The sequence below is a fragment of the Xiphophorus hellerii genome, chromosome 10, assembly GCF_003331165.1.
Source record: "Xiphophorus hellerii strain 12219 chromosome 10, Xiphophorus_hellerii-4.1, whole genome shotgun sequence".
NCBI lineage: Eukaryota > Metazoa > Chordata > Actinopteri > Cyprinodontiformes > Poeciliidae > Xiphophorus > Xiphophorus hellerii.
The window spans coordinates 2,426,754-2,443,559 of record NC_045681.1 but is presented as its reverse complement, the minus strand read 5'-3'; the positions used below and the strand labels follow the sequence as shown (position 1 = coordinate 2,443,559).

The 16,806-nt window shown below is 41.3% G+C and overlaps 1 protein-coding gene across 2 annotated transcripts in view; it reads right to left on the bottom strand.

The window, feature by feature from the left end:
• Positions 1-3,193: 3,193 nt before the first annotated feature.
• The window catches only part of capn15 (calpain 15), a 58,160-nt gene continuing 44,547 nt past the window's right edge, over positions 3,194-16,806 (bottom strand). Inside the window, exons 8-12 of one of the 2 annotated variants that reach the window (XM_032575222.1) lie at positions 13,251-13,412; positions 12,937-13,172; positions 12,280-12,449; positions 11,049-11,227; positions 3,194-4,727 (exon numbers count right to left, since the gene is read on the bottom strand). In XM_032575222.1, coding sequence (XP_032431113.1) covers positions 4,550-4,727; positions 11,049-11,227; positions 12,280-12,449; positions 12,937-13,172; positions 13,251-13,412 — 925 coding nt within the window. In that variant the 3' untranslated portion in view covers positions 3,194-4,549. The remainder of the gene's footprint in view (positions 4,728-11,048; positions 11,228-12,279; positions 12,450-12,936; positions 13,173-13,250; positions 13,413-16,806) is intronic. The other variant, XM_032575223.1, reaches the window with a different exon arrangement.

The following is a 16,806-nucleotide window of genomic DNA, read 5'->3' as shown; positions in this document are numbered from 1 at the left end:
AATAACCACTGAACAAAAAATTCATCAAATATATAAACATTTCAAAATAAAACACACGGAAAGCACTAACATATCTTTTAAAGTAGGAAATGCATGTGTTTACTGTTAATCTAATGTCTGATTTGTTCTTTAAATGACCACTTATTATTTTGGCTGATTAAATAAGCAAATAATCAAACCAATATAGTCTGCCAAAAGCACAGCAAGGAACTGAATCAATAATAAAATGTTATGTACCAAATTAGGCGACGAGGCTGATATGGTATATAGTATGTTTGGTTTATCTCGTCTTTGTAAACCAAACATGTCATTTTATTTTATAACTTTTAATGAGGAAAGAAACGGTAGCGATGAGCAGCAGCCGTTAATCATAGTGACTGTCAGCCTCGGTGTAACCGCGGATTTACAGCGAACACAAGGTAAGAAGAATGGCATTCATAAACATTATAAGTATGTATAATTACAAATATACCAAATATTGTTTTATTGGTAACCATGGAGACATGTATGAAGAAAACTGGTTAGCATCTCATCTTTTGTAACACAAACAGGTAGATTGTTCTGTGTTTGAGCATTTTTGTTCCAGATTTGTGGTGCATAGAAGAAGTTCTGACTCACGATTGAATTATATAAACTTTGATTTTCTAGTAGCAAAGTTATTCTTTAGTTGATTTTTTATGTGTGATACTAAAAAATAAAATAGAATAAAATCTCACCTTCTTTCTTGCAGATACCTGAAAATTTGGGGTTAAACTAACTGGTAATTACAAAAGTTCATGTAACTCCTCTTCACTGCAAAAAGCACATTTTAGCAAGAATTTTGTCTAGTTTCTAGTGTAATGTTTTAAGTCAATAATTTCTTAATATAAGAAGTTCTATTATTAAATTGTAAATCATTTCTTAATGTTTATGGGAAAATGTCTCACTATAAGTGAAATAATCTGCCTATAAACTATCATCAATTCAACATTAAGGAATTATTGATTTAAAACAAACAAGCTCCCATATTTTGCTGAAAAGTTACTTGCAAGTTAATTTTGTCTTATTTCAAGTGTCTTAAGACATTTTCACTAGAAACTGGACAAAGATACTTGGTAAGATTTTTTTTTTTTTGCAGTGTCGACAGAAAGTGTAGATCTAGTCGAAGAAAAGTAGGCCCATAGTATGATTATGCCACCACCGTATTTCAGTTTGGAGCAACAAGTAGATTCTCATTTATTAAAGACACATCCTGTGGTTGTTGAACAGATGTTGTTCAGTTGATATATTTGTAAAACATAACCGAAAACACTCGTTTTTAATTACAAAAATCTTTTTATTTGGTCCATCGGAACCTGAGATTGAAAATTAAACATACAGATTTATACAGCTGTTCATAATCCAACCCACTCCCCCCTCCCCAAAAAAGAAATAAATCACTAAAATATATATATCACATTCGTCAGCATTTGTTTTTTTTCATATCAGGTTATTTTTCTGTTCAGTTCTACTATCATACTGTAAAGTTTTTACAAGTTTAAAAGGATCAGCTCATTTTTTTCTCTTATTATTTTCAAATATGTCAAGTTTTGTAATTTTGCAGTCTGTACAATTTACAAGGAGGGAAAAAAATGAGGAGAAAAAAGGCATTAAGTTGGCTGGACCGACCACTTCTTTTCACCAGCAGGGGGCGCCTCCAACACAACTCAACAGAAGATGACGGAAATAGAAAAGAGGACATAAAAGAAGAGTGAATCTGATGACATTAAAAGTTTGAGGTGCCTCGTCTTTGCAGTGTTTGTTCATTTCTTTTCAATCTAAAGCAAACTTCATCCCAACTCTCCATCATTCATGAGCTCAGCTAATCACTGGTGTGAATAAATTAGACAGTAAGCTCACAGCTGCACAACGATGGCCACACAAACAGTCGCAAACCCGACAGACAGAAAGATGAAAGACAGGGAAAAAAAACCCGAAACCACGAAGAAGACAACAAACTCGTCTTCATCTCAGTAAATATGTTAGGGATTTAAAGTTTGAGCGCCCAATAGTACAACTAATCACTAATTATGAACGCATCAGGAAATTTGCTCAAAAGCTTTCAAGTGTTTCCTCCATTACACAAAGTAATTATAAGACAAAAAACTTAATTAAAAAAGTCCGCCATTCTTCTCTTTGACTTTAGTACCGCATTCATCTGTCCCGTTTCTCTGATGAAGCTGCTGTGTTGCCACGGCGACGGGGACGCAATCAGGAGGAGTGATGGCTTTGACTGCAGATGTGAGAATACAGCAGAAATGAAAACAGCTCTGGGTTTGGGTTTTTTTTGGCGTCTCCAAACATCGCGTTCCTGACTTCCTGTCGGAGAAGATGCCTGAGAAGTCCCTGACCTCCTGAAATAAACCCAGCAGTTCCGTTAGAGCGCCCCCTAGTAGCAGGTGGAGCTCCTTAGTGCTCTAAAGCTACACTAAAACTTAAAGTGACATGTTGACAAACAATGGATAAAAGCTGACCTTCACCTTGAGTGCAACATGATGTTAAAACGAGACGTTACCTGGTAAACAAGAAGTTTATAAGCAAAGATATAAATGGTTCTCTTAAAGGGACAGTCCAGGATTTTCCACCTGCAGACATAATTCATGGCTTTTTTATTTAGCATAAACATCTGAGGCTAACGAAGACCAAAGTAGACTTCTACTATATCACACACCCAAATCCAGAGCATCATAGCATTTTAAGATGGTGCGATGAACTAAAAGTTCATATTTTATGAACCTTTAGTTGCACATCTGCAACCTTTCGTTGCAATCATTGTCGCATCTGCAACGATTTACACAGGAAATGGAAGCTGGAGGCAGTGCGTCACCAACAATCTTCCTGAGTGAAACAGGGTGGGAATTAGAGATGCAAATCTTTCATTGCTAGCAATTTCATGTGATTCCAATTTTAGGGTCACGATTCCATTCAGAAACTATTTTTAATTCAGAAACCAATTTTTCTATTCTAGAGGTTCTGTTTAAGTTTTGTGACTGATGAGGAAAAGACAGTGTAAACACATTTATGTAAAACTATTTTAAAAGGTTCCATACTGTATCAAATTTCATCAGTAATTACCAGCTTTTAGCTTAGCTGCTTGGCTTTTTCTTAAATAAAAAATAGCAAATATTCAAACTATAATTTTACACAAATTTAAGCAGATTAAAATAGCATTTTGAGTCCATTCAGAATTTTCAGGACTAGGAATTACAATTCCCTAGAGAATCACTTTTTTCTGCACCTCTAGTGGGAATGAAAATAGATTGTTTACAACCAGATGGTAATGCCACTGGAACTAGTACTTTTTTAATCAATCATAAAGCATTACTGACTTAAACCAAGCTGCTTTATCTTGTTGAAAATGTCCTTTTAAGTTAGTTTTGTCGTATTGTACTAAGATATTTGCACTAGAAACTAGACAAAAATACTTGGTGGGATTTTATGTTTTTGCAGTGCAAAGATTCAACAATAAATTTTGATCTGAGCTTTTCTAGATGTTAAAGCTATTTGATTTATTTGCTTCACTTTTTGTTCTTAGAATGAGTTTCACACAGGAAGACTATTGGTGACGCACCACCTCCAACAACGATTTCCTGTGCGAATAATTATAGGGTTCTGTGCAGTAATGAGGATTTAAAGGTGTAAAAAAACAACTTTTATGATGCGTTTTTGAAAACCTGGAGAGGTTTATAATGGCAGACGTCCATTTTGGTTTTAGCCATCAGATTTACCATACAGATCCAGGAAAACATCAAGAGATATCTAAAAAAAAAAAAAACACTTTAAAAACTCTGAACTATTCCTTTCAGGAAGAAAATCCATCAGAAAGGAGGTGTGTGTTGTCTAATCCAAGCAGAGATTTTCTTCCTGATTCAGTATTTTTAAAAAGACGGAAGGTACCAGAGTCACAGCAGAGAAAAAAGATGGACACTAAATCCAGCTTTCTGACAGCCTGCTACAAAACACTTACATGATGACAGAAACAAAGTTTGGTCTTGAGCTACTCTGAGTGGGAACAGACTGCACTGGGTGAGTAATGGCTTCATCTGCAACCTTAATGGAAAAGGTGGTGAAGGTCAGGCTACAAAACAAGTAAGACTAAATATAAAATAAACATTAATTACGCTGTAAACTCAGCTGGTTTGGCTCATAATGTACCACACTGAGGACTGGTGAGCATCCTGTTGAGGACGACGTGTGGAGGAAGTGAGTAACTGAGTGTGGGCGGGGCCATGGCTCAGTAGTTAAGCTTGAACTAGTTTCCCATGGTGTCTCGGTCTGGATCCAGTCGAGGCCCATTCCCCTCTTCTCATCCCGAAATGGCACTTCCACATGGCTAAAAAAAAAAAAATCTGGAGATCCAATAAACGCTCTGTAGACTTCACATTCATACGCACTTCCAAAACCAGAAAACTCGCCTTCCTCTGCAACTCATGGCTCCCCACAGCTCTTTTCTACCATTGCTTGATTTTTTTCAGTGGTCTGACAGGTTGTTGAGTTAAAGTCTATGGGTGGGGGGTGAAGAAGGCAGGGGTCATAGAGGCCTGGGTCTGTGCAGCCCATCAATGTCAGGGGTGAGGTGGGGGCTGTGGGTGGCCTTGGTGGGAGTCCAGTCGCCCAGGGAGGCCTGCGCCGCCTTTCGGTGGGCGAGGCGATGGGTGATGGAGAAGCCTGCGTTTCCCTCCAACTGGGAGAGTACCACCAGCACCTGCCTGCAGGGGGAGACAGAGAACAGAGCTTTCAATCTGAGCTTCATACAGTTGCATGAAATATAATGGAGTTCTGATTAACTTTCTGTGATAAGATGAGGGTGTGAGTTAAAGTAGAGCTGGGCAATGTGGTCATTTAAGAAGATAAAAAAAGGAATAAAAAAAGAGTTTTTGTTTATCAGTGTATGGGACAGATTTATGGAATGGGTTAAACGAGGAGCTCAAACAAAGAACAAATATAAAACAGCTTTAAAAAACTGTTTAAAAAGGAGCTTATTGGGAAATATGATGGATAGGATGGGTGCCTCAAAGACCAAAAATGCTATTGCTGGTGATAAAACTACATAAATAATTGTACGTTTAAGGTGAGGTTTAAGTGTCAGTCAATGTGGGAATAATTTAAGAGTTTATTTGGTGTGGGGAGATTTAAATGTTTGTTGGTTTTGAGTATAAGGGGCAGGAAATCATAATCTCGTATCTTCTACCTTCTCCTTTTCGCACGATAATTTGTTTTATTCCCCCCCCACCACCCATTTTTACTTTTTGTAGGTTTGAAATAAACGAGTAAATAAATAAACATATCACAAGCATTTCATATTTATCTATATCAATAATTGCTAGAGCTGAAACAATTAATTGTGATTAATCGGTTTTTAAAATAATCAATGACTCGACAAATAAAAACTTAAAGAAGGGAAACGATTAATTGTTTATTGAAATAATTGATAAACTAATTTAGTAATTGATTAATTGTTAACTGGAGCACACAAACTCAAATCTACTTAAGAAGGATGTTCCACATTATTAAGCAGGCCACAGGTTTCAAGCAACATGGGAAAGAGAAAGAATCTCTGCTGACCAAAATCATCAGATAGTGTAGTTGTCATGAGGTGTGGTGAGGGTTGGTGAGGCAGACGCTGTAGACCCAGGTAAGATGAATGTGATGATGAATTTAATTGTAAATAAGTCCAGTAACAAGCAGCAGGCACAAGGAAACACAGACGAAACAGAAGCTAACATTGACGTAACAATGACGAGGACCCGACGAGGAACAAGGAACACAGGTGGAGTTAAATACACGGGAGGGTAATCACAGAACGAGACACACCTGGGAACAATCAAGGGGAGGACAGGACAACGAAGAGACTCAAGGACACAAAAAACTCTAACTAAACACGGAAAAACACAGATCCTGACAGTACCCCCCCCTCAAGGGCGGCTACCAGACGCCCAAAAAAAAAAAAAAACACCACAACAAGGGTGGGCGGAGGGGCGCCGGATGGGGGGCCAGAGTCCAGAAAAAACAAAAACACAACAAGGGTGGGCGGAGGGGCGCTGGACGGGGGGCCAGAGTCCAGAAAAACAAAAAACTACCCACAGGGTGGGCGGAGGCAAAGGAGGCAGGAACCACGGAGGTGGTCCGGCGGTCGACCGCGGCGCTGGAGGCGGGAACCACAGAGGCGGTCCGGCGGCCGTCCGCGGCGCTGGAGGCGGGAACCACAGAGGCGGTCCGGCGGCCGTCCGCGGCGCTGGAGGCGGGAACCACGGAGGCGGTCCGGCGGCCATCCGCGGCGCTGGAGGCGGGAACCACGGAGGCGGTCCGGCGGCCGTCCGCGGCGCTGGAGGCGGGAACCACGGAGGCGGTCCGGCGGCCGTCCGCGGCGCTGGAGGCGGGAACCACGGAGGCGGTCCGGCGGCCGTCTGTGGCGGCGGGAACCACGGAGGCGGTCCAGCGGCCGTCCGCGGCGCTGGAGGCGGCGATGATGAGTCCCGGGGGCCGCCCACAGACGGCGACGACGAGCCCCCCGAGGCAGGGTCTCTGGTGGAGCACAGGGGGTCTCAGTGGGAACGCCGGGAGTCTGAGTCGGAACACTGGGAGTCTTATGAGGAACGCAGGGGGTCTTGGTCGTCGGGGTCTCGGAAGGAACGTAGAGGGTCTCGGGAGTCGGTGTCTTGGAGGGAACGTAGAGGGTCTCGGGAGTCGGGGTCTCGGAAGGAACGCAGAGGGTCAGGGTCTCAGGAGGAACGCTGGGGGTCTCGGTCTCAGGAGGAACACTGGGGGTCTCGGTCTCAGGAGGAACGCAGAAGGTCAGGGTCGGAACGCAGGGAGTCTCTGAAGGAACGCAGGGAGTCTGAGTCGGAACGCAGGGAGTCTCGGAAGGAACGCTGGGGGTCTGGGTCTCGGAAGGAACACTGGGAGTCAGGGTCTCAGGAGGAACGCTGGAGGTCAGGGTCTCAGGAGGAACGCTGGAGGTCAGGGTCTCAGGAGGAACACTGGAGGTCAGGGTCTCTGGAGGAACGCTGGAGGTCAGGGTCTCTGGAGGAACGCTGGAGGTCAGGGTCTCTGGAGGAACGCAGGGAGTCAGAGTCGGAACGCAGGGAGTCAGAGTCGGAACGCAGGGAGTCAGAGTCGGAACGCAGGGAGTCAGAGTCGGAACGCAGGGAGTCTCGGAAGGAACGCTGGGAGTCTGGGTCTCGGAAGGAACACTGGGAGTCTCGGAAGGAACACTGGGAGTCTCGGAAGGTGCGCCGGCTGGAACGCCGGCTGATTCGGCCTCGGGTGCGCCGGCTGGAACGCCGGCTGATTCGGCCTCGGGTGCGCCGGCTGGAACGCCGGCTGATTCGGCCTCGGGTGCGCCGGCTGGAGGTGAGCCGGAGCGGAGCCTCGGGGCCGGCTGCGGGGGCGAGCCGCAGCGAAGCCTGGGAACCGGCTGCGGGGGCGAGCCGCAGCGAAGCCTGGGAACCGGCTGCGGGGGCGAGCCGCAGCGAAGCCTGGGAACCGGCAGCGGAGGTGACAGCTCCGGAAGGCGACGAGGGGCCGGGTCCACCGGCGGCTCACGTCGCTGTCTCCGGGCGGCCTGGGGTGCGCCGGCTGGAACACCGGCTGATTCGGCCTGGGGTGCGCCGGCTGGAACGCCGGCTGATTCGGCCTGCGGTGCGCCGGCTGGAACGCCGGCTGATTCGGCCTGCGGTGCGCCGGCTGGAACGCCGGCTGAAACGGCCCCGGGTGCGCCGGCTGGAACGCCGGCTGAAACGGCCCCGGGTGCGCCGGCCGCACCGGTTGGGGGTGCTGGTCCCGGAGGTGGAGCTGGATCCGGGCTGGCGGAGAGACTGTGCGGCTTGGGAGGCAGAGGTTCGCCAGCCATGACGGCTAGAGCCGCCATACGCTCCCACTCTGCCTCCCTCTGCAACTCCACCAACCCCGGGTGCGGAAAGCGAGGAACCCAGTAGTCCAACAGGAGCCCCAAGCGGATGGCGAAACCGAGCCGTCGGATGGCAGCGTACGGCTTGGCCATCGCCTCCTTATACTCGCTGATCGTTTCCGTCAGCTCCTTTATATCTTCTGGGTCCATGATGTAAAACTAAAAAATAGCGTGCCTCACCGTTCGTCCTGGTCGGGTCCTTCTGTCATGAGGTGTGGTGAGGGTTGGTGAGGCAGACGCTGTAGACCCAGGTAAGATGAATGTGATGATGAATTTAATTGTAAATAAGTCCAGTAACAAGCAGCAGGCACAAGGAAACACAGACGAAACAGAAGCTAACATTGACGTAACAATGACGAGGACCCGACGAGGAACAAGGAACACAGGTGGAGTTAAATACACGGGAGGGTAATCACAGAACGAGACACACCTGGGAACAATCAAGGGGAGGACAGGACAACGAAGAGACTCAAGGACACAAAAAACTCTAACTAAACACGGAAAAACACAGATCCTGACAGTAGTGCCGTATGAAAACATGAGATATTTAACGAAAACTGAAGCGTTTATCATACTGTGAAGAGATTTGTGGCTGATTCAGAACAAAGACGGTTTGTACAGATAAAGGCAGAATGAGGAAAGTTTCTGTTAGACAAATTCATCGGATTAAGAGAGAAGCTGTTAAAATGTCCTTATAAAGCAGCAAACAGTTATTAGAAGCTGCTGGAACCTCAAGGTGGAGGATCCTCCAGAGGCTTGCGGTGCATGAACTTACTATTGGGTGGTGGATAAATGATAAATAAGCAACCGGTTGGCAGTGGGCCCAGCCGGACATGAAGATTAATTTTCACTGATGACTGATGCAACCCTGGATGGTCCAGATGGATGCAGTAGTGGATTGGTGGTGGATGGCCAGATTTCAATAACTTTATTTATTTGTTAATAATAACTTTTATTTAAATAATAAAAATAGTTAAAGAGAAAAAACACAACATAATATTTTAATTACACATATAAATAACTCAGTGAGCCATTAGGAAAATAAAAATTCATTACATTGACACAATTCCAAAAATCGTGTTAATGTAAATCACTTTCTGGCTCAAATTAAATGATTAAATGCAAAATAGGAAGAAGGTTACAAAAATACATTCCCCTAAGTTTTCTGGAATTAAGCAAATCAAAATAATTTTGGCAATTGTAACCGACTTAAAACAAGTTTAGTCTGATTTAACTTCAGACAGTGAAAAATAAACATGTAGGGTTACGTTAGATTTAGACTTTATGACAAAAATGTGGAGTTTGAACATTAAGCACTTTCAAGAAATTCAAACAGAAATCAAAGATTTTCCAAACTTTGAAAACACCAAATTAAAATTGTTTCAAGACTAAACAACTGGAAATAAAATAATCCAGTCTTTGCAAAATTGAACAGTTTTTAGATATATCCAGTGTTTAATTTGCATTAATGTGGACTGGAGCATGTCTGTACAGCTGAAGGAGACGTTAAATGCTGGCGAACCTAATAATGTGAAACCTGAACGCATTAACAGCTGAATCCAGCCAGAGGAAGATTATGAAGAGCAGAGCTGTAACCCCACGGGGCCAACATGTTTATACAAGCACTGCTGCAACATTTGTTCTACTTACTCCTTACATAATGGGTATAAACACCATACATATTCCTGTTAAACTGCCAGTTTAACAGGAAGTCAGTGAATCTGAAGTCAGTTCAGATTCAAAAATCCTTTATTTGTCCCAGGGGGAAAATAAATCAAGTCAAAGTCAAAGTTTATTTATATAGCACAATTACAACAGCCTCAACTGACCAAAGTGTTTCACAACAAACACAACATGACAGGTGGATAAATGATAAAATAGAAAATAAAATTAAGTTTAATAAAAATAAGACAAATATAAAATGGGCAGAGATACCAAGAGCTAATAGTAGGAATAAAAACCAAACAATATTGAATTTTAGCTGTCGTAATGCATATTGTCCAAGTATCTTTAACATCCTTCAACTTAAGCAACAGCTTACAAAGAAGTTGCAAATGTAGTTGTTGACTCTCTTAAAGTATATTTAAGTAATTATTTCTTCATACATTTATTATGTATTTATCAATTGATTTATCTGCATATTTATATTCTTTTTACTCTATAACCTATAGAGGAAATGAATATGTAGTGAGGTATGTGTGATAAAAATTGAAGTTTGATTAATAATTGTAAACTTTTCCAACTTTATTGTGAAATGTATGCTGTGTAATTAAAATGACCGACAGGACTGCATAATAACATAACGTGAAACATGTTGTTACAAGTGAAATAATCTGCTTTTATCAATTTAAAGGTATCATTGCCTTTAAACAAACTCCTGTATCTTACTGAAAAGTTGCTTGTAAGCAGAGTTGGGCAGAAGACGCAAAAATTATACTTCAACAAGAGTCGCACTAATTAGTCTAATCACTTACTGAGTAACTTATCAAATTGTCAATTATTTCATATTTTAAAAATTACATTTTCAGATGGACCTAAATGTAAAGTTAAGTGGAAATTTTGGTATTTTATGGACCAAAATGTCAAAAAGAAAATTATTCCAATCAACAAACGTCATTTCTGCATTTGTCTTCAATATGGCGTAACCAGGACTACAAACATCAACCTACTTTTACTCAAACACAAAGTAATCAGTCACAAAAAAAAATCAGAAACTGTGAGCCTGTCTTATGACAACGCAATCGTGCAAAACCTTTATGTTTTGCATCTACAGTAATTTAAAATTTTACTTTAGTTTATTATTAATAAAATAAAACAAAAATCACAAAAAGTTAATTTTCAATGAGTCTTTTTTAGAACCTCAGGTGCTTTCAACTGAACAATTTTGTCAAGGACACCACTGGATTAGGTACAAATGTAGTTACTAAAGTTTATATATGGGCAGAAATAAAAACTTGTGTGTGTAACAGATTAATGTTTTCCTGGAATCATGGCAGGAAAACCATTTGATTCTCAGGCCTTAGACCCTTTGGACAGGCATGTACCCATTTGTCCTATTTTTGCCTTTCGTCCTCATATTTAATAAAAACGTATGTGGGGGTGTGTGTGTGTGTGTGTGTACCTGTGTAAAGGTGGAACGCTGTCGATGGTCTTGAGGCTGCCGCGCGTGGAAACCACATTGAAGCTGTCAGTGCAGTCACAGGAAACGTGGAGGTAGTACTTGGGATGGCGGTTCTCCACAACCACGATAAGCCCCGCCCATCCATGGGTCAGGTAGTAGCAGGTCATGCCCTCACGACCCTGAGGATGCATCGCACGCTAGGTTAGGTAGAGGCTCAAGAAAGAGTTTGTCACTGATGCAAGATGGGCTTCAAAATTTAGTGTTTCAAAGAGAATTTTTAATCAAACGTCAGTGAAATTCTTCATATTAATGTGTTTAAAAAAAGACCTTGGATTTTACATTGCAGATAATCTACTTTTTAAGTGAATTATACATCTTAAAAAACTGATCAAATAGTGTTCAACTGTGCAGCTGCCATATCTAATCAGATTACTCATTAACAGTATTTCTCTTCCAAGAAATAGTCTCTGTAACAAAAGAACTTTGTTCTTCACAAAAAACATCCTGAATTATTTACGGCAGGCTAAGAACTCGTATCTTTATACAATGTTAAAACACTGCTGCTCAGGTAGTGGCTACAGAGTGCTGCTGGGAACTGAACCTGGGTTGTTTTTTTAAAAGAAAAACAGTTCAGAAGTGTTGAGAAGCTTAAAGCATCTTAAAAAAAAACACACCATTCAAAACAGATTTGTTCACGAGAGAAAGAAGAAGTTTCTGTGTTAGAGTGCCCTTTAAAATCACAAAAAAATAACCTGATACATAGGAAGGAGGGATGGAGGAAAGGAAACAAAGTGAGGAACATGTTCTTACAAATTTATCCAATCTTCTATGGATTAAAATTCCCAAATAACTATTTGCATGAATCAGGAGAACTTGTCTTCATGTTTAAACTCATCCAACAAGTTTAGCGACACTTTTGAGAGAGAAATGTCCCTAACAGTAATTCAGTCAAGCTTGCAAAACATTTAGCAGCATAAACTGATAACATCTCACTAACACAATGTTTATGTTTTTACATATACATAAACTCATTTAAATTAAAGATCCAACACTTTTTAAAAACCCATGGTTTGAATTTACTGAAGCAACAAACCAGAGGAGACATACTGCTAAATTATGTTCAGTGAAGGTCAAATTAAAACCAAAATGGAGGACAGAGAAGGTCAAAGCTTCTCCAACCAGATAAAGACAGAAATGTTCTCTTTATTTGGGTCGGCGAGGTGAGTCTCACCTCGTGTCGTTCTCCTTTGTTCTCTGTGAGCAGGATGATGGCGTCGGCCAGTGTGGTGGGCGTGGCCTCCACCTGCTCCACCATCACCTGGCGGGAGCTGTAGATGGCCAGAATGTAGCCGGGAAAGTCGTGGCTGGGCCGGCGGGCCGCCCCGCTGGTGGGACTGGAGACTGTGGACACGGACAGAACAATGCGCCGCGGTTACGGCTTCATCAGGACGGACAGACAATAGAAACCAAACCAGAGAGAGAGAGCTGTTCTCTAGGTTCATTAGGAAATGTTAAAGTTCAACATGAGGTCAGAAGGAAGGAAAGAAAGGAAGAAGAAAGGAAGGACAACCTTGTATACAAGACAAAAAGGTAGGAAGGAAGGAAGCAAAGAAGGGTTGAAATGCTAACCCTAACCCACGTGAAACTGGATAAAAATTAAGATTTTGTGTTTTTGCAGTGTTCATGATTCATTATATTTGTTGTTTCTGTTTTGTTTATTTATTTTGGATAACTGAAATGTCTTCCAGTTCCAGTGTTAAATGTTCATCAGAATTTAAAGTTTACTGAAAGAATTTGTTCTTGGTTGACCAATATTATCGTTTATCGCGATAACTTCCAGGACGATTTATCATCCAGCAGAATTTGATATTGTGACAGGAAGTCTTACTGGGCGTGGGCGGAGCTCCCGTCCCGCTCACGTTCATCTGCCAGTGGTTGAAGGCGCAGCAGACGACCGCGTACTCCCCCGGCTCCAGCATCACGTCACAACCCACAAACTTCTTGACGGCCCGCTTGCTGTGGGCCAACAGACGGCCCAGGGTCAGCTTGTTGCCGCTGCCGAACGAAGCGCGGAACACCATGATGCAGAGGTCCAGCAGGTGGCTGTCGGCCGTGTCCGAGCGCCTGGAGACGAGGCAGCAGGGGGCGGAGTCAGACTGAGATCAGGTGAGGTGGAAGGGATGATGATGGGGGTGAGGTTACCTGCTTCCCTCCTGGAAGAGAGCGAACTCCAGGGCGGTGCGCTCCAACACGGTGAGGGCCGTGACGGTGACCGGGCCGCTGGCTTTGCTGGGGAAGCAGCCCTGGAGACGCACTTCCTGCCAGTCTGAGTGGATCTTACAGATGTCGACTGAGTCAAAGTATCTGGAGAAGACGAGAAAAACAAAAGCAAAAACGTGTTTGGAAAATTAGTAATTGACCAATGTTTCATCTTTAATCGATTAATCGTCAGAATAATGAGAATCAAACTAAAATAATTGTTAGTTGCCTTTCTAACATTCTTGTTTTTTTCCAATCTCCTTTTAAATCTTGATATGCAGACAAACACATCTCTGGGTTTCTCTTTCCGTTTCAGTTTTATCGCTTCCTTTGGGTACCAGGATGCCAGCGCTGATCAACATCAACTGTTTCTGTCCACCTGATGCTCATCAGTGGAGCCAAATTGCTCATCAAGATGACAAGCTCTTACAGTTTCCGAGACAAACGTGTCAAAACAGACGCAGGCAGCAGGTCTGTCTGTCGGGAGGAATGTGGAGCAGAAACAAACGGGGACGACACCGTTCTCGTCTGGACCAAACACGTTTCATGTGTTTGAGAAGAAACAGCCGAGCTGAACTCAACGTGTTAAAAAGAAACAGACTCATGATTGGGGTTTTTTTCTCCCTTAAACCAGGGGTGTCTAAACGTTTTGCCAGGTCGGCCAAAATTTTAGACTGAAAAGTAGTCGTGGGCCAAAAAATAACCTAAAATCAAGCAAATAAAGTCATTTAGTGTAGATTAAAAACTTAAGAGGGATTTTTACAAAAGTGTATCAGGGCTTTGTAGATAGAAAAAAGGAGTACATTTCTGTCAAAATCTCAGAAACTTTCTAGAAAACTTTGAAATTTTCAAAATAAAATTTTCAACATTTGAAATTCTGAATTTTTTTGGCAGAAATTTACTATTTTCTTTTTTACAATGGCCCTAATATGCCGAAATATAGGAAAGAAGGAAGGAAAAAATAAGGCAAGGATGCAATCACAAAAAGAAAAAGAAGTATTATAGAAGACTAAGAGAAAAGGAGGGAAGGCAGGACACAAAGGAGAGGAGACAAGGAAGGAAAGAGGGAAAGATGCAATGGAGGAATTGGCATTATGAAATAAGGAACAAGGAAAGAGAGGATGAAGGAAGGAAGTGAAGGACAAATTAAATAACAGAAAGAGAATGACAGACAAGGAAGGACAGAAGAGAGGAGGCAGATAAGGAAGAAAGGGCACGAAAAAGGAAGGAAGCAAGGAGGGACACCAATTAGACTGCAGGGAATCCTGAACTTTAGAGTTAATCAGAAACTTTAAAGAATATCACAAACCTGCCAACACATGGCAGACAAACACATGGCGTTAAAGATGTCCATCAAAACATTTTGATAACTATTATTGTCCTTTAAATTCAGAAGTATGCATGAGTATGTTTTAGTTTATCACAAAATCCCAATAAAACGCACCAAATTTCAAGGTTGAAATGTGAAAAACATGAGAGTCTGGAGGGGAATAAATACTTTTTACACCTGATGCTTTATGACAAAGAGGAACAAGATGGTCAACTTTATGGGAAGAAAAGATTCAGACTCACATGATCAACCAGACAAAAAAACAACAAAAAAACGCAATCTGATACTTAATGTTTCATCCGACTAAAAGACCGGATTAACTTCAATATGGAAAAGATTTCACAATCACTGAGAGGCATGACAAATCTAAGCCTCTGGCTGCAACCAAGGCAACCATCGAAATCATACAATAACATCCCAGTGTGTGTGTGTGTGTGTGTGTGTGTGTGTGTAATGACTTTCAGTGAACACAATGTTCTAAAAATCCACAAAAACAATGTTGCTTGGTGTAAAAACCAGCTGGGAAATGAATTGTTCAGAGATTTCTAAATGTCTGCCATCACGTCATCATAAAACAACACTGATGTTTTTCTAATAAGAATCTGTTTGACATCAGCTGTTACGGGGCGTCAGCACTAAAGGAAGGCTGCTGCTGCTGCTGGGAATTACTGCCTTTATGACCGCACAGTGTTTGTGTAAACACAAGAAGAAGTGGGTTAGCGATGCGTTAGCAGTCTCACACACACACACACGCTGACTCAGCTTTTATGAAGAGAGAAAATACAGTTCGTCAGAGTGACTGTAAATACCGCAGCAATGACAGCTTACAGTACAAACCTGAATTCTGATACAGTATCGGTTCAACAGGATGCAGTCACTCCTGGGAGCCACTAGGGGGCACCAGTAGGAGTTTCTGTATGAGGTTAACTCCAAACGGTGAGTGGCTAGGAAACAATGTGTATGTTCTGTGATAGATAGTTTTATCTTTGCATCTGTCCCAGACACCTTTCTTTAGGTTAACAGATGATTTACGCTGTTTTTCAAACTAAAACTGCAAAATGTCTATATTTTACTTATGGAAAAAGTCTGTGGCTTCTACAATGGTTCTTAAAACTGGTTAAAATGATAAAAAACTAACTTATGTTTTTAAATATAGATAGAATAACAAATGTAGGTTTTAATTGATTTTTTTCCTGCAATATTTGTAATAAATTTCCACAAATAATGATTGTTAATTTTTTTTACTTATTTTTTTAATCCCACTGAAAAAAAACTGTATATTTATGTTTATTTTGAATCCTAAAAACACAAATGAAATTGTGGTACTTTAAAAATCTCAACGCATAGATATTCATCTAACATTACAAGTTGTCTATTTTTGCAATACGTCAAGTGACAGTTGAGTTTTAAATGAGTTTTGTTTGGCAGAAATGGGTCTTTAAGCTGTGAAGTTTGCTGATCCCTGACTTAGAAGTTTAAATAAAGTCACCAGGTACATTAAGTCAAAGTTAAAGTTACATTGCTGTTCAAACCGTTCCAGATAGATGAGCGTTTAAAGCTAGCGGTAAACATGTCAAGGTCAGGTTTTCCATTTGTGTCATATTACAGTTGTAAAACAATGGCAGTAAAAATAAAACCTGTTCCCAAAAACACGTTTCCTTAAACCTCTTATGACATCAAAAGAGGTCAATTTGAATAAATCTGTGCTTTTATTTCCACGTTTATTACCTTCACTCAAAGTTTTTACACTGTTCCCACAGTGAAATTCATGCATTTTCAAATATTTACAAGGTTAGTTTTCAAACTTTTCCAGATAAAAACAATACAAATGAACTCAAGAAGACAGTTTCAATTCACTATTATATTATATAATTTATTACTGTTAATAATAATGTGCTATGATAGCATTTGGCCAACAAAATTATATGTCATAAAATAATTGTGGTAATTCTAATTAATCTAAACAAGGGAAAAATTAGACTGATTTAACTTCAGTCTGAGAAAAAATGTGTCTAATTGTTTTATTTGGTTTATGAAAATATTTCAACAATAAATAATTTCTAAATTTAGGCTTCAAATAAAATTTTATATTTAATTTTATTACAAAACTGTGCAGTTTTGATATCAAGCACATTCAAAACCTTGAAGATACCAAATTGAAAACTGTAG